The sequence below is a fragment of the Eulemur rufifrons genome, chromosome 29 (genome assembly GCF_041146395.1).
Source record: "Eulemur rufifrons isolate Redbay chromosome 29, OSU_ERuf_1, whole genome shotgun sequence".
NCBI classification, from domain to species: Eukaryota; Metazoa; Chordata; class Mammalia; order Primates; family Lemuridae; genus Eulemur; species Eulemur rufifrons.
In genome coordinates, this window is record NC_091011.1 from 34,651,267 (window position 1) to 34,678,720 (window position 27,454).

At 35.9% G+C, this 27,454-nt stretch overlaps 1 protein-coding gene across 1 annotated transcript; it reads left to right on the forward strand.

The window, feature by feature from the left end:
* The first annotated feature begins 8,991 nt into the window (after positions 1 to 8,991).
* Positions 8,992 to 26,354, forward strand: AGR3 (anterior gradient 3, protein disulphide isomerase family member). The gene is made up of 8 exons (XM_069462317.1): positions 8,992 to 9,031; positions 11,720 to 11,855; positions 15,810 to 15,873; positions 23,981 to 24,033; positions 24,560 to 24,636; positions 24,874 to 24,937; positions 25,370 to 25,453; positions 26,160 to 26,354. The coding sequence occupies exons 2-8, from the start codon at positions 11,750 to 11,752 to the stop codon at positions 26,207 to 26,209; spliced, it is 498 nt and encodes a 165-aa protein (XP_069318418.1). The 5' UTR covers positions 8,992 to 9,031; positions 11,720 to 11,749; the 3' UTR covers positions 26,210 to 26,354.
* The last annotated feature ends 1,100 nt before the right edge of the window (positions 26,355 to 27,454 follow it).

Here is a 27,454-nt window from a genome sequence, read left to right on the forward strand (position 1 = left end):
TCTGAAATCAAAAAGATGACAATGGCCATTTTCTTTAATCCCTTCATTAGATAGGAAATTTGTAATAATTCATTTATAAAAATCAATTTCATGCTTGGAACAAATTTTACTATTCTTGGCATTATTTGGAATACCTTTAAAGTTCTGAAATCCTAAAAAATTTAATTCAATTCCCTCACAGAAACAGCTTTTAAAACAGTAATTCTGTGATTATTAATATTAACTAACATGGATTGGGTATTCTCTACAGGGAGGCACTTTTCCGAATCCTTGTATACAGCTTTTTACTTAATCCTGACAATTTTAAAGGACATTATTTCTATTTTACAAATGAGAAAATAGAAACATAGGTAAGTTATGTTCTTTGCTCAAGTTACACATCTCTGTAAGAGGCAGAACCAGGATCCGACACGAGGTCTGGGACCCTCCAAAGCCCTCGTCCTTGACCACATCAACCCATGTCACCCACACTGCCACAGTACTATAACATTCCCAGCATTTTGGAAAAGACATTTCAAAGACAGGTTTACTAGGTGAATGCCGAGTTAGATGATCTTAAATCACTGAAGATGCAGATGAACTTAATTCAAGCCATTTAGAAAGCTTAATTCATTTAACTCCCAAATGCTAGTTGTATTCAGCATTCACTCAAAGCTTATAAGAAATTTGACCTTATTTCTGTTTGGGAGAAGTTAAGCATGAAAGGTGATATTCCATTAAATCAAACCATTTAGGACAAAGACCTCGAACAACATTCAGAATGAAAGGCGACACAGAAATGACGCAAACCCCATTTACGGTGTGAAAAAAAGGAAGCCACACTAATGAGACAGTCTGTCTAGCAACAAAGAAGGGAGAAAGAAGTATGTTATTTGCATACTTGAAGTTTGACTTTTACTTGATCAGATAGTAGTTTGCCTGTTGTGACACTATTCTGAGTAAAAAAAATTAAGATATATAATGCAAACGCTGAAGGAAAAGTATGTAAGGCACAGAGTATTCATTCTAAATCTTTCTGATAGACAAATCCTATGCAATGATTTGCAAAAGTTATCTGGTTTTAAAGAAAATTAAACACAAATATGACAGTTTTTCCTTCTCTCTAAAAAAATGGTTGGCCATCTCTGAAGTAAACATAAATTGAGGACTCTTCAGAACCCAGCGCTCCATATTCCTGTTTAGTAATTTAATGTCACCACCTTTCGGGAGAAAAAGGGGCACTTCAGACATGTAAATACTGTTTTAATAATTGAATACGATTTTATTCGCAGGCACTTAGCATTGACCCTCATGAGCCGGACTAGACCGTGTCATTTCTCTTGTTTGTTTCTCTGGCATAATTCAAACACCAGACACTTCCTTTGTTTGAAGCCACACCTGACATATCACCTTTTCAGCAGCAAATCAGGACAGACCCAAGATGAGAGAAACCTCTCTCAGGCTTTCCCAGGACAGAGAGGCCTTCCTATGCATGACAAATCCCACAAGTCACAAGGGAGGGAGCATGAGGACAAAAGCTACCCCAAGAGGGCCTGGTGCACAAAAGCGTAACTTCTCATCTGTTCATTCCTCACACCGCCTTCCCCACCCCTAGCAACACGGTCCGTCAGTTTTCTTCCCTTTGATACTATTTCTGGGACACTGACTAAGCATGGCTCATGATGTATGCAAAGCACAACTTTCTTTTTTGCCTCCTGTCACCCTTTGAAAGATATTCGGTGGGAGTAACCCTTCTTTGCCCCTGGATAAATAGCAGGTCCCATGTTTTCTCTGCTCATTCCTATGTAATGCACAGTTCTACATGCATTGGAACAGTGTTGCCAACAGACTAATATCAAAAATTAAAACTTTCAGCTCAAAATATGAATCTAAACTCCTGCTTTGATTAAACAGCCAAACCTCCCTTTTCCTGGCTCAGGCTGGCTTCTGGCTTAGCTCACAATATTAAAAAGAGGCACAGATGGATTCTTTGGTATTTCTCCCACTTGCACTTTTCTCGCTCCTCTCTTCCTCCCTGTTTCCACTTACTTCTTCCTCCTGAGTGGGGTGGGGGGCTGGGCACAGGATGAGAAGGAGCAAAGTATGGAAAGTGGGTGGGAAATACCTCATATGAACTGTATCATTTTAAGCCAGCTTCCAGCTCTCAGGGTCTGGCAGAAGTTAGGGCTGACTTGTATTGTGGGGACACCTTGGTAGGCTCTTCATAGAGGTACATCATGGGGATTTGTCTCCTAAAGCTCCCTTGACTCAGGCAGATCCTTCTCCATGCTGGGTCGTCACTTGTGACTCCTTTCTTGACCCTTAAGTATTGGGCCTTTTCTCCCACCACGTTGCAGCTTTCTTATAGGCAACTAACTCTCTTTGGATACAGATGACCTTGCTGTAGGAGGACAGTTTCCCTGGTGGCCTTAGTCAAGCCAGCTCTCCCCTCTCCCACTCGAAGTTCTTAGAATAACTGTAGAATTTCTGGAGAACGCATTATCCTGAGTAAAGGAGAAATTGGCCAGAACAGCCATAGTTATGTTATTTTTTCTTCTAGAATAAGATATTCTGCAACACTTGAGCTCAGTGACCAAGTGATATCTAAGGTATAAAATCCAGGATCAAGTGCTTCTGGGGTCCCTCAGCTATAGAGCAATGTGGGACATGCTCAGACGAGATTCTGTCCACCCAAGGCAGCTTTCCTGAGTCCTGGGAAACTGGCTCACCACGGATCATAGGCTATGTGTTTTTGCTGCCTATCGGTGAGGAATAAATTGGCTTTGCCTGACTTGTTTGCAAGTGCTCTTTCTCACTGGTCTTGAGAAAGTGGCAGAGAACCTTAGCAACTTCCAGTAGAGTCCACATCTATACCATGGGAAACAACTATGCAACCCTTGTCCCTTCCAGTAAACCCTGGTGTAAGCAGGTGTGTCCCATAACTGCAGACCCGCGCCAAGACAGCAGGCACCATATTGCTTCTCCACCATTTGCCTTTGTACTCCCCACAGGGCTTCAGCCCTTTGGTTTTTGTCTTCCTCATTCCCATAAAAACATTTTCCAACTCCAGCCCAGACTGTGGGAGCCACAGGGGGTCCAGGGGCATCTCAAGAGATATACGTGATCCCAGAGCCTGGACATTCCAGGCTGGCTGCCTCCCGGGGAGAGGGACGGAGTTGACCAGAATACTAGATTTCCTCCATTCAGACTCTTTTCCTCTCCTTTCCCATGGCTGCCAAGAGAGATGCTTGAGCCGGGGCTAACAGGAGCTGATGCTTCCCCTCTGTTGGGACATACACATAGAGTGGGGCTCAAACCTTTCCTCTTAAAGATCTGCAGAGGACCAGGGGTGCTCAGACTGTGAGTTCCCTGCTCTCTGGTCCTCCCCAGTGCTGCTTGCCTGGCTGCTCCATCAGAGCAGGACAACCCAAAGCAGAGGGACATCAAACCGGCTTGAGCACCCCATTGGCAACTTGGGACCAGCATGCTTCTCCCTGTCACTGTCATGAACTGATCTTCAGGGACCCAGGAACAGGCCTACAGGCCAGATCCTGCACCCCCAGAACTCGATCATATTGCTCAGGTGCATGGAGGGGAGATATGTGAACTAATCTAGGGAGCTAAGAAAGCCTGCATGGGCAGAAATAAAAAGAAAGAGCAGTGTGGGTCCCAGATGCAGTGCACTCACAGAGCAGTCCTCTCCCCACAGGAAGGACATGCTCTCAGCCCAGGGCAGGATCCTGGGAAGGGAAGCTCCTAGCCTGCAGTGCCACTGCTGAGAAGTTCAGCTAGTCTGAACTCCTACCTGTCAGCAGATGCTGAAAGAGACTGCAGAGCAGGGGAGTGGGGAAAAGAGCAAAATCCACTCCTGGTAGCTAGATTGTGGACCTCAGATGTCCCCTGCCTCCACAAGAAGACTTTCTAGCTGTGTGGGGCCACCTCAGCCCGTCCTTGGTGGCTTTCCCCTGAAGCCTGGGAGTGGACCTTTGGCCCCTGCTGAAACAGCTACTTTCCCAGCTTTTGTGGAAGCTGAGGGCAGGGTCACCCAACCCAGTCCTGCCCAGCCACACTGCCCCACTCAACTCTTCTGTGGTGGAGAATAAGGAGTCACCTGGGAGCTCCAGAGCTCCTCCCACTTCTGGGGGCATTTGAGTGCTTTTCCTGAGGGGCTAGAGCTGGTCACAGGTCCCAAAAACAACACTGCATCTGGTTCCTTTGGCAAGCACCACCTACTGACAGGGAGGTCAACTTGCACAGCCATTTACTGACTCAATCATACAGGGTGTGTTTGATTCTTACCACAAGCACCACCTACTGTCTCAGATTAAACTGGGTGTGACAATCCAATTCACACTGTTAAGAAGGCCACAGGGCTGGAAAAAGAGAAGAGATCTCAAAGACCTCCATCCTTCCTCATCAAAGAGAGACAGGGAATCTGCCACACACAGAGCTTACTACTACAACAGGGTATAAACAACTAGTCACTGAGAAAACCAAAACCACCACACTAGGGTTATCTATAACCAAGGCATCCATTCAGAATCTAGACTTAAATCAAAGCACCCACAAGCAAAGCCAAAGGTTCTTATCCAACATCCGCTACCAGCACTCCCTTAGGAGTACAGGGGAAGGAAAAAAAAAGCCCCATCTAAACAAAGAAAATCCAAAAATAACAAGTGATAGCTGCCCTAGATCAGAAAGAATCAGTGAAAAAACTCCAGAAGTATAAAAGGTCAGAATGAAAGGACACCTGCAAAAGGAAACACCAGCTCTCTAGAAATGGGTAACATCCAAAATGAAAATATTGAAATGACAAATAAAGAATTCCAAATATGGATTGTAAGGAAGCACAATAAATCTAATAGAAAATGGAAAACCAAGTCAAAGAAATCAGAAAAACAATTCAGGAAATGGATGAAAAATCCACTAAAGAGATTGACATATGGGGGGGGGGAATAGAACTTCTGGAAATGAAAAATTTATCTAAGGAAATACAAAATACAGTGGAACATTTTAAGAATAGACTGGATCATGCAAAAGAAAGAACCTCAAAGCTTGAAGACAATTCTTTTGAATTGTTAGCCCAATAAAGAATAGAGAATTAATAGAAATCAAAAATAAAGAATAGAGAATTAATAGGAATAAACAAAGCCTACAAGAAATATGGGAGTTTTTTATGTCAGCCAAATATAAGAATCATAGGCATCCCTGAAGGTGAAAAAGAAAATGTACAAGGGCTGGAAAACCTATTTGAGGGAATGATTGAGGAAAACTTCCCTGATCTTGCTAGAAATTTAGTCATGCAGGTACAAGAAGCTTAACAAGCACCTGAGAGATTCATTGCAAAGAGGCAATCAGCAAGACACATAGTCATCAGACTGGCCAGTCAACAAGAAGGAGGAACTCCTGTGAGCCATGAAGTAAAAACATCAAGTAACTTACAAAGGAAAATCCATCTGGCTAACTGCATACTTCTCAACTGAGATCTTACAAGCCAGAAGTGATTAGGGCCCCGTGTTCAGTCTTCTTCAACACAACTGCCAGCCTGGAATTCTGTATCCTGGAAAACTAAGTTTCATAAATGAAGGAGAAATAAAGACTTTTCCAGACAAACATTGAGGGAATTTGACAAGACCAGACCTGCCCTGCAGGAGGTACTCAGAACCACATCATATGTGGATCACACAATAGACACCCACTAGAGTAAAATCCCCCAAAAGCTAAAGCTCAGAGCTCACATAAAACAATAGCTCAAGAGGTGCAGCAAAGCAATAAGGTACTACCCAACAGGATGAACAGAATAGCTTCCCCCGTATCGATGAACATGAATGGTCTGAATGCCCTACTCAAAAGACAAAGGCTGGCTGAATGGATGAAAAAATAGATCCGAAGTATCTGCGGTCTCCAGGAAACACATCTAACCCACAAGGACTCATATACACTCAAGGTGAAGTGATGGAAAAATATTCCATGCAAACAGAAACCAAAAGAAAGCAGGTGTAGCAATTCTTATATCAAATAAAATTGACCTTAAATCTACAATAGTAAAGAAAAACAAAGACAGTCATTATATAATGGGTAAAGTGAACCATTGAATAAGAAGAAATAACAACCCTAAATATTTATGCATGTAACACAGGTGCATCCAGATTCATAAATCAAACCCTATTAGATCTAAGCAAAGAGATAAACAGCAGCATCATAATTGCCAGGGACTTCAACACCTCACTGACAGAACTGGAGAGATCATCCAAGCAGAAAATAAATAAAGACTGTACTTAAACGGGACTCTAGAACAAATGGACCTAACACACATTTACAGAACATTTCCCCCCAAAACTACTGAATATAACTAATAATAAGAATGAAACAATCTAATTTTTTAAATATAGAGAAAATATTTTAATATATCTACACCAAAGACGATACATGAATGGCCAAAAAGCACATGAAAAGATATTCCACATCATTAGTCTTTAGAGAAATGCAAATTGAAACTATAATGAGACACTATTACACATCTACAGAATGGTTAAAGTTAAAAAGACTGACAATACCAAGTGTTGGTCAGTATGTGGAAGAACTGATGGCAATGTAAATTAGTACAACCATTTTGGAAAACAGTTTAGTAGTTTCTTTCTAATATAAATACACACTTACCATATGACCCCACATTTCCACTTGCAGGTGTTTACCCAAGAGAAATGAAAACATATATCCATACAAAGCCTGGTACTTGAACACTCATAGCAGATTTATTTATAATATCCCAAAGTTAGAAACAACCCAAATGTTCAACAATATGGAGCATGTTAACAAATTGAGGTATATCTATCTGTATGATGGAATAATACCCAGAAATAACAAGGAGTGAACGACTGATACATGGAATAACATGGATGAATTTCAGGCCAGGCATGGTGGCTCATGCCTGTAATCCTGGCACTCTGGGAGACCAAGGTAGGAGAATCGCTTGAACTCAGGAGTTCGAGACCAGCCTGAGCAAAAGTGAGATCCCCGTCTTTACAAAAAATACAAAAATTAGCCAGGTGAGGTGGCACATGCCTATATTCCCAGCTACTTGGTAAGCTGAGGCAAGAGATCGCTTGAGCCTAGGAATTTGAGGTTGCTGTGAGCTATGATGATGCCACTGCACTCTACCCAGGGTGACAGATCAAGACTCTGTCTCAAAAAAAAGAAGAAAAAATTCCTTCTTTTAAGAGCTGTAATATAAAAACACTGGCTACTTTCTTAAGATGGTAGGACAAATACAGCACGACATCTAAAGTTAAAACACTAGAAGCACACTCCCTTTAACATCAGAAGCAAGATAATCATCACTCTCACTCTTTAGCTATGTTCAGAGCAATTAAACAATAAAGGAAGAAAGAAAAAGGAAAGAAGGGAGGGAGGGAGAGAAGGAAGGAAGCAAAGACCAACATATGAACAAAATCCTGGATTAGGGATCAGCAAACATTTTCTGTATAGGGCTAGATGGTAAATATTTGAGGATTTACAGGGCATAAAGTCCCTGTCTCAAGTACAGTGACCCTGAACAACACGGATTTGTACTGTGTGGGTCCACGTGAATTTTTTTCAGTAAGAACAGTCAGCCCTCCTGTGGGCAGATCACTAAATACTGATCAAAAATGTAGTACTTGCCAGGCACGGTGGCTCATGCATGTAATCCTAGTGACTGGGGAAACTGAGGAGAGAGGATCACTTGAGGTCCGGAGTCGGAGAGTAGCTTAAGCAACATAGTGAGATCCCAGCTCTAGGAAAAAAAAAAAAATTAACTGGGTATGGTGGCATGCATCTGTAGTCCCAGCTCCTTGGGAGGCTAAGGCAGGAGGACTGCTTGAACCTGGAGTTGAGACTGCAGTGAGCTATGGTCACGCCACTGCACTACAGACAGGATGTGAAGCCTACATACGACAAGGAAGGAATGTTGCTATCTACAGGTTGCAGGGCCAACTGCAGGACTTGTGTGTGCACGGATTGTAGTATCCAGGATCCATGGGGATCGTGGACTGTACTCTGGACTTTGCTGTTGCAGTGTGGAAGCAGCCATAGAGAGTATGCAAGCGAATGGGCGTGGCTGCCCGCCATCTACCAAAACCTGAATTTCATAGAACTTTCATGTCATAACCTATGATTCTTCTTTTGATTTTTTTCTAACTATTTGAAAATGTAAAAACCATTCTTAGCTCCTGGGCTGTACATAAACAGATAGATCAGATTTGGTGACCACTGCCCTATGTCAACTCAACAGTAATTAAATTAGTTGATTGAATTAATGTCATTAATTAATCTGATTAATACTGTTCATTAAACAGTATCTGTTATGGTAAACATGAACAAATGTACCCAATTGCCTGCTTTTCTATTTTTTGGTATGGTAAAGATTTTATGGAAAGACTGTAAAGAATAATCAAATTATGAAAATGTTGAATTTAAAACATTTTTATTTCCTTCTCTCTCACTCTACCTCTCAAAACAAAAAAAAAAAAAAAAAGGATTTGATTTCACTAGCTGTTAATTATATTCCCGCAAACAGAATAACCCTTAGGAATTTTTATTTGCTTGGTATCTAATCTGCAAGCCTCCCGGAACTCTCATCAAGGACAATGGCACACACACAGTTCCTACATTCATTCTGGTTCTTTCTTCCCTCCCTTTTCTTTTCTTGCTTTTTTTTTTTTTTTTTTTTCCCTTTGGCATTGACCTCCAGCCAAACATTAAATTACCTTGGGAAATAAAAGGTACAAGAGAAAAAAGCCCAGAGATGGTATTTGGCCTCATTTTATGAGGACACTCAATCTTAATTTAGAGAGAGAGAGAAGAGCTTTTTTAGTGTGAGAAGCATGAGAACTGGAAAGAAGTACAGAGTTTTTCAGACAAACCTGTTTTTGTAAGTACGTTTGCAGGTTACTATGCTCTTGTTTCTATGCAGGCGGGGTTGTAGGTCAGGTGTGTGTGTCTATAAATCCACACCCATTTTTAACCAGAAACATCAAGAATACACTTCCAACAAGTTCACTGGGAAGTTCAGGTAAGCAAGCAAAGTTTCCAGATTATTTAATCAGTGGTAAAGCTCTGCCATATTTAAATGATCAATTTTTCTGTTTTTAAAGTAAATCTTTCAGTAAAAAGTGGGGAAAGTGAAATGAAATTGTATTTTTCTTCTTTTACTGAACAGGATTTCCTTTGTTGGTTTTATAGTTTTATTCTCTATTGATAGTAATGATATTAGAAGAAATTGGCATCGACCAAAAGTGACTCTTCAAAAATTATTCTACACGTAACAATGATTCTTCCTTGTAGTATTTTAAATTTTGTTGTATTTTAAAATATAGAAACTTTTAACATAATATCTAAGTAAATTAGTTGTGTTAAATTACTTTTGAAAGGTAAAGTACTAGTGTCAGAAAATGCTAACTGGTCAGTGTTTATAAAACCTAGTAATTTGCTTATGTGCCTCCCAAGTGCACCATAAACTACCATACAGACATAACTATGTCATATTCATCTGTGTTCTTCCAACTTAACCTTATAATGGGTACTAAAGGACCCTCAGCAATTTACATTCTATTTTACCAAGGAAACCATTGTTTATCCAAAAACAGCAATGCACAAGTTGTATTGCTTTGTCATAGAATATATTCGATATCTATTTTATAATTTATCAAACAATGTAAAACAGAAAACCTAGATTTTAACTTTTTTACGTAGAAAATATTTGACAATAGTCCCTAAATACTTGAAATTTGAAAAACGATTTGGTTTCCACTCAACTCTAAACTTGAAGCTTTAAAATAGCAAAAACGGTGAAATTATACTTCCTCTTTTTTTAAAAGTAGATTCTACCTGCCTATCTCTGTCCCTGTCACAGAAAACCTTTATAATGCTTCCTCCAGATTGATTTTTCTTAACTCTCCTTTATATCCAAGATCCCTGGAAGAATCCTAATGCAATTATGGACCCTCTTCCCAAGTGAAATGAACAAAGGCACATACAATTTTATATACAATTTCAGGATGTTTTTGAGCCTTCTGTAGCTCACCCGTAGACCTTTTAGAAGCCCAAGGGATCCAGGTTAAGACTCCATTCTAGATGGCTGCTTCAATTCCTCACTGCAACCTCCAACCTGCCTAAAACCCACCCTTTCTTTGTTGCAGTGTTTTAGGTACAAGATGACATTCTGAAATGCTTTATGGTTTAATGAGTTATGGAAACTTGAATTGAGATCCTTATCAGGAACCATGGTTATTATCTAACAAGGGTTTTTAATGCCTGAATATAAAGAAAATGACAAATGGGTCTTTTGCAGATTACAGAGGGAAATAATTTTTAAAAAGCTAACCTGAAGTGGCAACCATTTTCAATCCAGAGAAGGGACAGGAGAGATATACCTCTGGGAAGGGAAAAATACTAGAATGAGAGGAATGAAGAAATGTCTGGAGAAACTAGAGTCTATAAACTTCACCACCACCAAATTGTTGTTCTCCATGACTATGGTTGCTATTTTACATAACTAGACTATTACATTTATTACGATCGCCAGTGTTTTACCAATGCCAAAACATTGTGTTTTACTAATCGCTCCATTTCCCACAATGCCTAGTAAAGTTAAATCTAACAACTTCTTGTTTGAACAGAATCACTATACAGTCTGTCATTCACTAATCATTTTGGCTAAGGAATTTCACTGTTTTGGTGAGAAATTCACTACCACATAATGTAAATCAACAGGAAAAATGTTTTAAAGGAATTTTAAATAAATTTGAAGGATATCTGTACATTTATTTCACATTTTGAGGTGAAATTTCAAAACTACATGTGTCAACCATTTTCAGATGGGTTTTATATGCTAAGAATGCTATACTAAAAACATCTCACAAATATAAAACACTCCTAGCAATATATTTACCAAGTGGTTTAAAAACAGACCAGGCCCAGCTCTGGACTTTTGTTTATATCTTAGCATGTAAAGTATAAGGGATAGCAACATTAAATTTAGAATCAACATGAATTCTAGCTAACAGAGAGAATGTAATCATAGCAAGGCTACTCCTTTTTATACGTATGTTTAGTTTATAGCGATGTGACAGTACCTGATTTTTAAAAAGAGTTATATTATCAACTGAAGGTCAAAAGGCTAAGTAACTTGAAAGGATGAGAAAGATAAGTGACTATAGAGAAATTGAAGAAGAAGAATCCTCCGTATTCTGTTTTTCCTCTGATTTCTATTTTAGGCAATATTTGTTCAAGCCTAATTTTATGTTGGTACAGACTTAAGACATTGTTTTAACCCATTAGGTCCAGAAGAATCAAAAGGCAAAGAATACCTCTGTATGCCAAAAGTCACCTTTGTATTGCACTTTAGAGGCCATTCAAAAACATGATCTTATTTGAGTTTCGTCATGGTGCTGTGAGCAGTACAGTGCGGGTCAGAAGCAGGCTCTATGTGCCCTGACTCAGCCCTCTTTCAACTACATTGCACTATGCTGAGGACACCCAGAACGTGACTGTGCACCAACTGACCATTTATTGAGTTGATTACATTTTTAAAATATTTTTAAAATAAAATGTGAATGTAAGTTCTAGGTGGTGATACCATGTCAAATCACAGAACCGGAGCAATATGTCAGTGCAAGTTTGGTGCAACTCTTAGCAAATGTCTTATAATGACAGCCTGAAGCAACCCATTAGACTCTAAGAATTATTTTCTGTCATTCAGCTTCTCCTGAGAGATTCTGTAGAAGACGTGATGCTACATTCCACTTTGGATCTCTGCCTCTTACTCGCCACGGTTTCTCCCAACCTTGCCATCGCAATCAAAAAAGGAAAGAGACCTCCTCAGACACTCTCAAGAGGTGCTGCGATCTCACTTTATTTTCTAAACTCAGTCATTTGGTTTGTTTTGAAAATACCTGGTATCTTCACTCATAGTCCAGTTATAGAGCAAACTCAGCTGGAAGATTTTTGTTGTGTATGGCTTCCAAATAGATTTTACAAAAAAAAGAAGGGATAAGTTGATTTTAGGAAGTGAATCAAACCCATTGCCAAACAATAACAACAATTTGCTGCCTCTTTCGCAGAAATAGTGGAGAATTGGTTTGCTGTCTACAAATTTCATAACCAGAGGTCTAGAAGACAATGATTGATTTCTATGTCATATTGGTGTCCTAAAAGCAATTTAGGATTCCTCAAAATTTGCTCAAATTCCCACACTTCTATTTGGTAAGGCAAGAACATAATTTGGAATGATTTTAAACAAGGCTGCCCAGAAAATTATACTGTATCCCAAGCCCTGAGAATTTTGGCTAACCAAGTGTTTGCCACATTGACTTTGGGGCACAGATGCAGTGGTTTTAGACATCATAATCCAGAACTGTCATTGGCGGCATGTTTAGAAAACATTTCTATTTTTGTACTTATTGCTTTATTTTGGCCTAAGAAACAAATACATCTTCATCTGTAAATAAACATTTTATAAAGAAAAAATCCTCAAATAACAGAAATAGGAACAGAATCACTTGTCCCCACATGGTTATTCAAAACTAGCAGTATAACCACAAAGCACTCGACGTAACGGTAATGTGAATGGAGCCAACAGAGACCAGTCACAGTATCATTTGAAATTTGAAAACATTGACTTGCTTTCCAAGTTCATTTATTTCTTGACAGAGGTATTGCGTGCCAGCCAAGTGCCCATCAATGTTTACCGAAGTTCATTAATTCTGCTTCAGTTTAACAATCACACAAACTATATATCTAGAAAGTAAGTTTTTACAGAAAAAATAAAAGGGAGAAATATTTTCTTAAATATATTATATATCTCCCTATATAAGCATAATAGTTATAAAACAATGAACGAAATAGCCATAAAGTGCCAAAGACTGAACTAATCATTGCCCTTAAAGACCTCACAGGATTGAATTAAGCAGCATTGCTATAACTATACCACAAGCCATCAACATTCTGTGTGTTCACTTTTAAATGTCTATTTAAACCTTTTCGTGAATTTTTTGAAAAAGATATTTAATATGTATGGCATATTTTAAACAACTAAATGGGCCTGCTATTTTAATTATTAAGGAACTATTTTAATAGGAAAGGTTACTGATAATAGTTGATAACCCCATCATTGAGAATTGGTTTATATTTGGTCAAGCCTTTTACCATCTATTGCTATGTAGGAAACAATTGAGAGAGAATGAATGAGGATCAAAGGTAGGGGTGAGAGGCAGGAGTTTAGATGCACCAGCACCTAGAGTAGCTACTGAAGAGTAGCATATGCAGCCCCTTAGAGCAGAGGGTAGCACCAAACAGTTAAGTAGAGAGGGTAGTAAGGAGAAAAGGGAAGATTAATTGAAAAAAGGTAATGTATGGCTCAAGAACACACAAACACACACACACACACAGTGATCCAAAAAAAATCCTAACTTCCTTTGAATGAAGAGAACTGCCCAGTACCCAGTCCAGTGCCTAGCATATAGTAGATACTCAAAACATGCATATTGGATGAATGAATGAAATTTCAGAAGACAAGAAAGCACAGCCAGAACTAGTGATAGAATTATGGTAATGAATAGAGGCCATGAAGAGAGTTTAAACTCTGTACCAGCTTTGGACTATTGTGATTATGAGACAGAGTACATAAAAATAATTATAATGTAATATGGCTTCCCTACAGGGCTATGAATGATTTTTATAGAGTAGGGATTATATTGTTTTACCTTTGTATTCCCACTGCTTAGTAGAGTAAGGCATATAGCAAATATTCCTTTAATATTTGGGGAACTAAATCAAATAGAAGCAGAGATTAGGAATTTTTCCCATTGCTAAAGCTCTAGCATTGAATGACATTTGCAACAGAAAAGAGAAAATTAAGTAGGGGCCTATTCTCACTTGCTGTTTCTAGAATAACTTTTATTTAATGCAAAAATGTGGTATGAAGATACTGCATGTATTCAAGCAAAGTTGGAAAAAGAATCTTTCAGGATTATTACAGAGGAAGAGTTTCTGCTAAGGTGGAACATTAAACTAACAAAAGACATCTTCCAATGTTAAGACTTTAAATCAGGCAAAAACAATCCAACAACACTGCTGATGAGAATGTAAAATTGTTTAGCCACTTTGGAAAACAATCTGGTACTTCCTCAAAACGTTAAATACAGAGTTACATTTGTCTCAGCAATTCCACTTTTAGGTATTTACCCAAGAGAAATGAAAACATACCCACTCAAAAACTTATACACATATGTTCCTAGCAGTATTATTCATAAAAGCCAAAAAGTGAAAATAATTCAATGTCCATCAACTGATAACGTATAAATAAAATGTGGTATATCCACACAATGGAATAATATTCAACCATAAAAAAGTAATTAAATATTAATACATGCCACAACATGAATGAACCTTGAAAAAGTTATGCTAAGAATCACAAAAGACCACATATTGTATGATTCTGTTTATATGAAATGTCTACAATAAGCAAATCTATAGAGATAGAAAGTAGATTAGGGGTTTCTTAGGACTGGGGGAGACAGAGGGACTGAGCAGGAGGTGATAGCTAGGGGTTCTTTCTGAGGTTATGAAAATATGCTAAAACTGATTGTGGTGACAGTTACCCAACTCTGTCATACTGAAAAACATGTACACTTTCAATGGGTGAGTTGTATTGGTGTGTGAATTATATTTCAATAAAGTTGCTATCCCCCAAAAAATAAATAAGCAAAAATCACATATATATTGCTTCACAATTCTGCTTCATAATTCCTTGATATTATTTATCCATAATATCAAAGCCAAAAACTACAGTCTGACGACATTTGAAACATGCAAGAAAATCTGAATTCAAACTAGCCTCCAAATATTTCTATTAATATGTTCACATGAATTTAATATTTCTCATCCATAAACTGAGACATTCCTTGAAAGTACTCTGCAGTATTTCTGGATGTTTTGTGCATTCTTCCTGATGATCTTGTTCTTTAATGTCTAATACACACTTCCAACTACTCATACCACCTCTCGAAGGCTGAAGGGTTCTCTCTCTATCCATTGCTTTCTGTTTTGCTCTCTTTCACTCTTCTGGATGTTTCCAAATCACATGTGTTTTATTATGTCTCTCAACCATGAAATTCCCACACCAGAATTTTGGCCATGTCAGAACTCAAAGCAAAATTTGTAATTCCCTTTTTTTCACAAATATACTGACTTAGAAAATGTCATCATCTCTTGGGACTCAAGATACAAAGGTACTTTGGAGTACAGTCCAAAGTATTTCTGATAGTTTTAGAAAGTATGCAAAGATTTTTGTGTGTGTGTGTGTGTTAGAATATAAAACAATTTTTATTGTGGAAAAAATAAAATACTAGAAAAAATCTGTATGTAGTTATAACTTCTATTCCAGGTTATAAGTAATTGAAGGGGTATCGTGTTCCATATCCTGAAAGAGCACAGAAAGTATGCAAAGATTAATTGTTATTTTCTGAACATTCTGAAACCCAGAGCTTTTGCATTGTCTAGAGATATCCTTTTAATCATCTCTAATCATAACAGCATTTATTAATCATTTACCAGTTCAAGGCCATGGGCCTTTAGGTTTGAAACGTAGTTCCATAACCTCAGTACCACAATCTGAAAGAATACTACCTCATCACATCTAGTTAAAATTGTATATCCTCTGTACCATACGTCAGCCAACAGCTTGGTGGCTTAGTTCAATATCTGGAGGTAGATATCTGCTTATTAAATACCTATTTCTGAGCCCCTCTTTAGTCCTGGGTTCATGTACTGATTTCTTTCTTTTATTTTAGGATGGGGAGATGACATCACTTGGGTACAAACTTATGAAGAAGGTCTTTTCCATGCCCAAAAAAGGTAAAATGCCTCTCAGTTAATTTTTTCCCTTTATTTTTAGTTGACACATAATACTTGTACATATTTATGGGATACAGAATGATATGTTGATACATATATACAACGGTATTGGCCAGGGCTAGGTCTGTTCTGCCTACACTCAGTAAATCAATCACTGCAACAAGGATTTTGGAAGAGAAAAGATTTATTTGCAGGGCCATAAAGTGAGGAGAGGGCAGAACAACTCTCAAGTCCACCTACGCAAAATAAGGCTTGGAGATATTTGCGGGTTAGGGAAGTAGGATGGTCTAAGGCCTGGGGGAAGGTGATTGGCAGTGGGGAAAAATGAAATAACAGGTTTGTTCTGCACAAGCAGAGTCAGGATTCATGACATTTCATAGGACATATGTACCGAAAATGGTAGCATTAATATGATCTGAGGGTGGAGTTTTGGCCCTCTGACATCAAAAAGCCACCTCTCAGGCACTTACACAAGCCCATTTGAAGGGTCAGTGGTCTCAATCAGTTTGAACTGGACAAGGGCTGCCTCAAATTCCTGTAAAACAACTGACATGACTGTTACCTTGGTGACTTATAAGTATTATCTATAAGGTAGCTAGTGAAGGTTAAATTTCAGCATTCAGCAGCACAGTGTTCCACTCCTGAGTCCTTCAGCTTATGGGAAAAAATAAAAAATAACAACAAAAAGCAAGTAACCAAAAGCAAGGGCAGGCTAAGTTTAGCACACCTGATCAGATTCCACTTTCAACAATGTATAAATGATCAAATCAGGGTAATTAGGATATTCATCACCTCACATGTCAATCATTTCTTTGTGGTAGGGACATTCAAAATCCTCTCTTCTAGCTTTTTAAAAATATACAATAAATTATTGTTAACAATATTCACCCACAGTGCTATAAGACATTAGAACTTACTCTTCTATCTAGTTGCAACCTCTCTCTTTCCTCCCTTTCTCCCACCCTTTCCAGCCTCTAACAACCACAATAGTACTCTCTGCTTCTATGAGCTCAACTTTTTTTTTTTTTAGCTACCACAAGAGTGAAAACATGAGGTATTTATCTGTCTGTGTCTGACTTATTTCACTCGACACGTCCTCCAGTCTCATCCATGTTGCTGTGAATGGCAGGAATTCATTATTTTTTATAGCTGAGTAATATTCCACTGTGTGTATATGTACCATATAGTCTTGATCCATTCATCAACATTTAGGTTGACTCCATGTCTTGGCTATTGTGAACAGTGATTCAGTCAAAATGGGGATGCAGAGATCTCTTTGATGTACTGATTTCTTTTCCTTATAAATACCCGGGAATCCTAAATCATATGATAGTTCCATTTTTAATTTTTTTAGAAACTTCCATACTGTTTTCCATAAGGGCTGTGCTAACTTAAATTCCCACCAACAGTGTATCAGAATTCCCTTTTCTCCACATCCTCACCAATATTTGTTATTTTTTTTTTGTCCTTTTGATAATAGTCATTCTAACTGGGGTGAGATAATGTCTCATTGTGGTTCTGATCTGCCCTTCCCTGATGATTAGTGACATTGAGCATTTCTTCATATACTTATTGGCCACGTGTATGTCTTCTTTTGAGAAACATCTATTCAGATCTTTTGCCCATTTTAAATTGTATTATTTGTTGTTTCACTGTCGAGTTTATGAGTTCCTTGTATATTGTGGATATTAGTCCCTTGTCTAATGAATAGTTTATACATATTTTCTCCCATTCTGTAGCTTGTTTCCTCACTCTTGTTTCCTTTGCTGTGCAAAAGCTTTTTAGTTTGATATAGTCCCATTAATCTATTTTTGTTTTTGTTGCCTGTGCTCCTGAAGTCTTACCCATAAAATTTTTGCCTGGACCAATGTTCCAAAAGTGTTTCCCTTATATTTTCTTTGAGTAGTTTTATAATTTGGGGTCTTATATTTAAGTCTTTAATCCATTTTGAATTGATTTTTGTATGTGGTGAGAGATAGGAACCTAGTTTTTTTCTTCTACATATGTATATCCAGATTTCCCAACACCGTTTATTGAACAATGTGTACTTTCCCCAATATATGTTCTTGGCGCCTTTGTTGAAAATCAATTGGCTGTAAATATATGGATTTATTTCTGGGTCCTCTTTAGTCTATGTGTCTGTTTTTATACCCATATGATGCATGCAGTTTTGGTTACTATAGCTTTGTAGTATACATTGAAGTCCCATAATATGACGCCTATAGCTTTGCTCTTTTTATTCAGTATTGCTTTGGCTATTCAGGGTCTTTTATGGTCCCATATAAATTTCAGGACTGTTTCTTTCTATTTCTGTGAAGAATGTCATTGGTATTTTGATAGGGATTGCATTGAATCTGTATATTGTTTGGGAAGTATGGTCATTTTAACAAACTTAATTCTTCGAATCCATTAGCATGTCTTTCCATTTTTTTTATGTCCTCTTCAACTTCTTTTATCAGTGTTTTGTAGTTTTTATTGTAGAGGTCTTTCTCCTCCTTGATCAAATTTATTCCTAGGTATTTTTGTAGATATTATGAATGGAACTGATTTCTTGATTTCTATTGAAGCTAGTTTGTTATTGTTGTATAGAAATGCTACTGACTTTTGTATGTTGATTTTTGTGCCCTGTACTCTCAATTTTAACTGATCATATAGGTACCTCATAGAAGAATAAAAAACTGGCATGTTAGTTTTTGAAGAGATGCCACAAGTATCTGCTCTGCTATTGTATTCTACTTGGGCTAATAGTTGCTATTAGAATGGTTTTATTTTCATAAACAACAGCTCTAAATATCTTTGTATTAATTTCTTTATTACCGAATTAAGCTTTTGAATATAAGTTGTATTAAAAAACTCTATCATGCATTAGACATTGTACAAGCCTAAATAGAAAATTGGTTTAGAGCAGCAATTCATAAGCCTGTCTGATCATCAGGACAATTTGGGGAACTTTTTAAAAAAATCCATATCCATAGTTAATCAGTCAAGTACTTAGTGAGTGTCCACTGCTGTGTTCCAGACACTATTCAAGGTTCAATGGCCAAATGTGGCACAACTTTTATCCTTAACGACCTATTAAATCTCTGAGTATGGAGTTGAGAAACTTGTATTTTTCAGAGCTCCCCAAATTTATGAAATATCTAAGTAACATTCAATTGCAATAGTCTTTAAAGAAGAAGAAAGATTTCAAATTAAATGAGAATTGAGTGAAATACTGTCTCAATACTGGACAAATATTACAAAAGAAAGAAGTCTATAGAATAATAATCTCATTTCCAAATATGAATGTAAGTTGTTTCCCTAGTGTAGGGTTATCACGTTTGCCTCAAATATGAATGTAACAGCATATTAGTAAAGAGTAGCCAGCAGAACAGTTAAAGAATATACCCTGATAAAGTGAGGTTTAGCCTTGGAATGCCAGGATGAGCCAAGATTAAGAAATCTCCTAATTAAAATAATTTAATTATCCATACAAGTATCTCCTGTCTCCATAAATGTTCCCATCCATGTTAGAATTTTTTTAAAGCAACTTGTATTTAACAATATTAATTTATTTAAATTGATCCTAACAAGGAAATAGCCATTCTAGCAAAAAAAAAAAAAAAATCCAACATTGTGCTTATTGGGAAAACAAATAGAAGTATCCCATTAAAGTCTGGATAAGACAAGTGTGTCTATAGTGACAATTACTAATATTGTTCTGAAGGTACTAACCAATGCAATTATATGAGAAAAATTAAAAGTACAAAACTTGGAAAGGAGGAAGCAAAAATATCTTATTTGCAAATGATGACTATATACATGAAAAACTAAAAAGAATCAATAAAAAATATTCAGAACAATGTAAAGTCAGTTAAATTAGATGAGAATAAATTAATATATAAAATCAATAGCATTTATATACAGAAAAATAGATCTAAAGGAACTTGAAACACCTAATTTAAAATGACAACAAAATATCCCAAAATAAACTTGACAGAAAATATACATAACCTATATGAACCCAAATGCACCAATAAGGGAAAAAAAATTACAAACCAATGAGAAGACATATTGTGTTCTTGGATAGAAAGACTTACTATCATAAAAATGTAAATTCTCTCTACGCTTACATAATTTTAAGACAATCACAATAAACTGCTATAAAAATTTTTAAAGATGATTCTAAAATTGAAATGGAAAAATACACATGGATAGTTAGGAACATTCTGAAAAGAAATCATTGAGAATTAGGCTTTAATTAGTATTAAATATTTTACAAAGCTATATAAAACAGTTATATTTCTAGTATATAAATAGAACAGAATGGTAAGTATAGAAGTAAAACCTTTGGATGTAAATGGATTATAATCTCCAATTAGAAGACATGGAGTGACTCAATGGATTAAAAAATATGTCCCTCCCCACCAAAAAAAAAATAAATAAAAACTCACAAGGTCTAACTATGTGCTGCCTACAAGAAATTCACTTTACCTTTAAGGACACATGTAGGTGGAAATTCAAAGGAAAATAGGGGTAGCTATATTTCTGTCAGATAAAATAGACTTTAAGCCAAAACCTGTAAAAGGAGACAAAGAAGGTCATTATATAATAACAAAGAGATCAGTTTACCAAAAAGATACAACTATAAATATATAAGCACCCAGCTTCATAGCACCTAAATACATTAAGCAAATATTAATAGATCTGAAAAGAGTACTCAATTGCAATACAACAATATTAGGGGGTTTCAATATCCCACTTTCTTTTCTTTTCACCTCTCCCTTTTTTTTTTTTTTTTTTTTTTGAGACAGGCTCTCACTCTGCTGCCTGAGATAGAGTACAGGCAGTGGTGATCAAAGCTTACTGCAACCTCACACTCCTGGGCTTAAGTGATCCTCCTGCCTCAGCCTCCCAAGTAACTGGGACTATAGGCATGCATCACCATGTGTGGCTAATTTTTCTATTTTTTGTAGAGATGGGATCTCACTCTTGCTCAGGCTGGTCTTGAATTGCTGACCTCAAGTGATTCCCTTGCCTTGGCCTCCCAGAGTGCTAGGATTACAGACATGAGTCACCAACATTGGACTTGAACTACATTTTAGAAAAAATGGACCTCACAGACATATACAGAGCATTCTATCTAACAGCAACAGAAGATATATTCTTCTCAAGAGCACAGTGAACATTCTTCAGAAGAGATCATATGTTAGGCCACAAAACACGTCTTAACAAATTTAAAAAGACTGAAATCATATCAAGTATCATTTCTGATCACAATGAAATGAAACTAGAAATCAATAATAGGAGAAAATTTGGAAAATTTACAAATATGTGGAAATTAAATAACACACTTCTAATCAACCAATAGATTAAAGGAGATATTAAAGATAAATTTAAAAATATCTTGAGACAAATGCAAATAGAACAAATTTATGGGATATATCAAAAATAGTTCTAAGGGAGAAGTTTATAGCAATAAATGCCTACATCAAAAAAGAAGCATGATCCTACTTAACATTGCGCATGACAGAGCTAGAAAAAGAAGAACAAACTAAGCCTAAAGTTAGTAGGAGGAGAGACATAATAAAAAGCAGAGGAGAAATAAATAAAATAAAGGCTAGAAAAATAATAGAAAAGATTAACAAAACTAAAATGGTTTTTTTAACAATGATAGACAAAATTGACTAAACTTTAGCTAGATTAGCTAAGAAAAGAGAGAAGATTCAAATAAATAAAATCAGAAATGAAAGAGAAAACATTACAATTGATATCACAGAAATACAAAATATCATAAGTGAATGCTATGAACAATTATATGCCAAAAATTAGATAACCTAGAAGAAATGGATAAATTCCTAGACATATACAATGCACCAAGACTGAATCATAGAGAATACAAAATTTGAATAAACCAGTAATGATTAAGGAAACTAAATCAGTAATAAAAAGTCTCCATTCAAAGAAAAGCTCAGGACCTGATAGCTTCACTGCTGAATTCTACCAAATACTTAGAACTAATATCAATCTTTCTCAATCTCTTCCAAAAATTGAAGAAGAGAGAATACTTTCAAACTCATTTTATGAGGCCAGTATTATGCTGTTACCAAAGCCAAAGAAAGATACAAGAAAAGAAAATTATAGGCCAATATTCCTGATGAACCTAGATGTAAAAATTCTCAACAAATTCTTAGTAAATTAAATTTAACAATACATTAAAAAGATCATTCACCATGATTAAATGGAATTTATTCTGGAGATGCAAGGATGGTTCAACATACACAGATCAATAAATGAGATATACCACATTAACAGAATAAAAGACAAAATCCATATGACCATCTCAATAGATAACAGAAAAGGCATTTGACAAAATTTAACATTCATTCATGATAAAAACCTCAAGAAGTTAGGTACAGAAGGAATCTACCTCAACACAATAAAGGCCACATATGATAACCACATAGCTAGCAAGATGTTCAACATTGAGAAATTGAAATTTTTTTCCTCTAAAATCAGAAAGAAGACAAGGATGGTTACTCTCACCACTTCTATTCATCATAGTACTTGAAGTCCTAGCCAGAGCAATTAAGCAAGAGAAATAAATTTGAAAAGAAGATGTTAAATTGTCTATTTTTAGACAACATGATCTTATTCATAGAAAACCCCAAATATTTCAACAAAATCTGTTAGAAATTATAAATGAATTCAGCAAAGATACAAGATACAAATCAACATGTAAAAATCAGTAGTATTTGTATACATTAACAAACTGTCAGAAAAAAAAACCAAGAAAACAATCTCATTTATAATGATTACAAATAAAATAAAATACTTAGGAATAAATCTAACCAAGGAGGTTAAAGATCTCTATACTGAAAGCTATAAAACATTGATGAAAGAAATTGAAGAACATCAAAATAAATGGAAAGAAGTTACATGTTCATAGAAGAATATTGCCAAAATGTCCAATCTATAGATTTAATGCCATCTCTACCAAAATTCTTTGTAGATTCTGGATATTAGCCCTTTGTTGGATGTATACCTTATGGATATATTCTCTCATTCTGTAGGTTGTCTATTTGCTCTGTTGATTATTTTCATAGCTGTACAGAAGTTTTTTATTTTAATCAAATCCCATTTATTTTTGTTGTTGCTGTAATTGCCATTGAGATCTTAGTCATAAATTCTTTGCCTATGCTGATATCTAGAAGAGTTTTTCTACATTTTCTTCTAGAATTCTGATGGTTTCATGCCTTAAATTTAAGTCTTTTATCCACCTTGAATTAACTTTTGTGAGTGGTGAGAGATATGGATCCTGTTTCATTCTGCTACATGTGGCTATCCAATTTTCCCAGCACCACTTATTGAATAGGTCTTTTTATCCTGAGTGTATATTGTTGTCTGCTTTGTCAAAGATCAGTTGGCTGTATGTGGATGATTCTGTATTTGGGTTCTCTGCTCTGTTCCATTGGTTTATGTCTGTATTGTTCAGCCAATACCATGCTGCTTTGGTTACTACAGCCTTGTAGTATAGTTTGAAGGCTACTAATATGATGCCCCCAGATTTGTTCTTTTTGTTTAAGATTGCTTTGGCTATTTGGGCTCTTTTGTGGTTCTATAGCAGTATTATTCAATATACAGCCCCAGAACTGACAGCATCAGTGTCACGAGGTAGTGTATTAGAAAAACAAATTCAAAAGCTCCATCCCAGGGCCATTCAATAAGAATCTCCGGGGGTGGGGTTCAGAAATCTGTAGTATAAAAAGCTTATCAGTGATTCTTTTGTACACCGCAGTGCAGTTAGATATATAAAAATCAATTCTGTCCCCAGAGATGAAGGAACATTGTGAACAAAATCTTCATTTCCAAAGGATACTTGGTATAAGATTTCAAAAGAGTCAAAGATTTTTATTTAGTTTTTTAGAAAGTTTTTACAAAAAAGCTATTAATATTTGACTATTTTCACATCCTTTCATTCTTGTGCCAACCTACATTGTATGAACAACCTAAGTGAGAATTTCTATCTATATATGTTTCAGGGTCATTTAGGATTTAAGTCTAATTCCACTGTATGTTTTGACTGAAAGTTAATCACTTGACTTAATTCCATACTTTCTTTGTTTAGTAAAAAGCCATTGATGGTTATTCATCACTTGGAGAATTGTCAATACTGCCAAGGTAATTTTAGCTCCTGAGATTTTATTATATTTCCAGTATGAAGTAGAAAAAGTGACCTATTAAGAATAGTGAGAATAATAAAAAAAATCCCATTTGAAAAAAGGACAACTGCCAGAGTACCATCATTTTACTAAAGTGCTTAAAGACTATAATGATTGTTAATGATTTATTGAATATATTTTTATTATGTATCCTTTGGAATTTGACATCTCTGGTCTTCTCACAAAAATGAAGAGGAAGTGAGTGGGAAAACTCGCTTAAAGAAGAAGTTGTTTTAACCAATGAGCCAATGAGTTACATGAAATTATAAAACTAGTGTCTTCACTGATATGATTATCCCTTGATGTCTCCATGGACAGACTGTCCCTCACTGAGAAGCAATGAGGGACACAGTGGCAATAGGCCAATGAGCTATTTACACCCAAGTTATAGATGCAAACAGATGAAAAACAGTATTATTTTGCTATGTTATGTTGAAAATATCTTGATCCTTAAAACTAACTGACATTTTGTTTTTCCCCTACAGCACTAAAAAAAGTATTTGCCCAAAATGAAGAAATACAAGAAATGGCTCAGAATGATTTCATCATGCTGAATCTCATGGTACATGAACTCCACAATGGTTTCCTAATATCATAAATTAATGAAATATTTGAATCTTTTTTTTCTATTTTTAAAACATAAGAGCTAAGTGTTGGTTGATATGGAAAGTTATATAAAATTGTAAAAGGCCAAAATATACAATTTACTAAAAGTCTAGTTCACATAAAATAGTTTTGAAATTAACTATCAAAAATAATCCAATCCAGTAACGTTCATTTTTTCCCCCTCTCCTGCTAGCATGAGACTACTGATAAGAATTTATCACCTGATGGGCAATACGTGCCTAGAATCATGTTTGTGGGTATGTGTGTGATCTCATTTCATCAGATTTTAAAAATTCTTAGAAATCTTACTATTGCTTTTAGGTGCTAGTTCAAGTACTATTCTTTTTAATAGTAAGTCATTCCTAACCCAATCAATAACAGTTCTTGTTATTTCTACAATCAAGATTCATTATATCTATAATTTATAAATTTTAAATATTTTAAAAAGCAACTTATGCTATTAAATCAATATCCCAATGTATTAATACTTTCAGTATGGTGCCTCACACTGGATTGACAGCTAAGACACACTAAAAGGAAAATTCAGGTTAATTCATCATGAATTCACGTGTATGAAAAGCAATTTTGCTTACAAACTTGCTTAACATTGGTTTTAGAGTAAGAGGCAAAAATAATTTGAGAACATGCTAAATAATACTTCAATGAATTGTTTTTCTTTTTCTTGGCAGACCCTTCTTTAACAGTCAGAGCTGATATAACTGGAAGATACTCTAATAGATTGTATACATATGAGCCGCAGGATTTACCAGTATGTAAGTATTCATAAATCATCTTGAACAGTGATCATAATTGATCCCTAACTGTTAAAAGGGCCAATGATTCCCACTATCAGTGCTTCTTCAAAAATAGTGCCATCTACAAATTAGAATCACTGGGGCTGGTCACAGTGCTTAAAAATGCAAACTGCTAGCTCCCACCAAAATTGGAATTTCTGGGGCACCTGAGAATCTCCATTTTAACAGGGATGCCTAAAGCTTCTTATGATTACTAAATTTGGAGACCACTAAAAAGAATATAGTACACATTCAAATGACATAAACTTAGGAGAGACAGTCCATTCTCCTGGTGTCAAAGATTACATGTGATTTCCTCAAATGATAATAATGAAGTCTTTTCATTTATTTTTTACATTTACTATCAACTATATTTAATAGGACAGATGTGCCTGTTAGATCCAGCAATACTGATATAAAATGATCAGTTAAAAAGATAGGTACTCTTTCAAAACCCCTCTGATAAAATTGTTTTAACATAAAGAAAGTTGATCAACCAGATCTCAATAGTCTAAGCCCTAAATTTACATGTGTATCTTTAGGACAATGTTCTTTAATGTCACAGATGCATTCCCATGTTTTCAAAGCTATTAAAAATGGGCCAATTTCAGATTCTAGAGTTAATAGATTATAACATTTGATACTTTCATTCACTAATAGCATAATATATTTACTCTTATTTCAGTGATCGAAAACATGAAGAAAGCACTAAGACTGATTCAATCAGAGTTATAAGGGATAACAGAAAAATGCCTTTGCTTCTAAGAGATCAAATGTCATGAAGTAAACCTCTGGCTTACTGACAAATACTAAATGTGCAAGTATATGTATTTCACAACATTACTATTCAGATTTTTAAATATGTTTGTAATATTCTTATGAAGGTAAAATGAAATTTCAATAAACTTTGCCAAAACGTGAGAATGACCATATGGTTTGATTTCTGCCTGCATCAGTAGCAAAGAAAGCTTGTCATGAGCCAGGAGTTATGGTGGTGGAGACAGGAGGACCTAAATAAGAGATGTCTACAATGGTTGTTTTTATTTCCTCGCCTCTCACTCACTCCACCAACTGATCTCATTTTAATTCTGCCCCCTCCGCTGTATGCAACCTGCTAGTGTAAGTCATAAATGATCTTCATGTTACCAAACCAAGTGGCTCATCTCAATCCACTTCCCATTTGAACTTTTAGAGGCATATTTCAGCATTAACCACTTCTTTTCCTCCCTTAAAGTAAGATAGACATTTAAAATTTAATTGCAATAAATTAAAAATATATTTTAAAAATTCAAGTATCTGTTTTCCTTAATTATTGGGCAGATATCTCAAAGGTTTTAATAATTTTAGGAAAAGTGAAAGTGCCTCAGGAAGATTGAAGAATTTCTCCAGTTAACTAGCAAGAAAAGATTTTACCTATCCTGAAATTATCAAATATTTAACCACCAACTCAGTTCTTCACAGTAAGCTTCCAGACAGTCAATACTATGTCTTTTATTCCTTTAAATAATAACAAAATTCCTGCTAATAGAAATACCATAATCAGCTGAGAGTAATTATTAGAAGGTAGAAAATGTTTTAGATGGGCAGAAATTTTCCTAACCTGTGGGACTTGATTGTATTTAACAAAATTGGAATTGTTTTGATATATAAACGTGCACTTTTATGTGAGATAGATATGCAATGTCTGTGATATAAATACCTGATTATTTTTCACATTTTATTCCTGAGGAATTCGCAGTCTAGCAGTAAGATATATCACTGATGGGAAGTAACACATTAAACAATGTCATAGGATGGTGTGGGATCAATGGAGAGATGGCCCAGCCTTCTAGCAGGACTGTCAGGCTTCACACAAGATGCAGCACCCATGAATCCTGAGTAATATGAGAATGTATTTCATCATTATGGAAGTCAATGTGATGAAATGGAAAATAGGTATAAAATTATAGAGGCTAAAGAAATTCTTGTTCATTGGTTTAA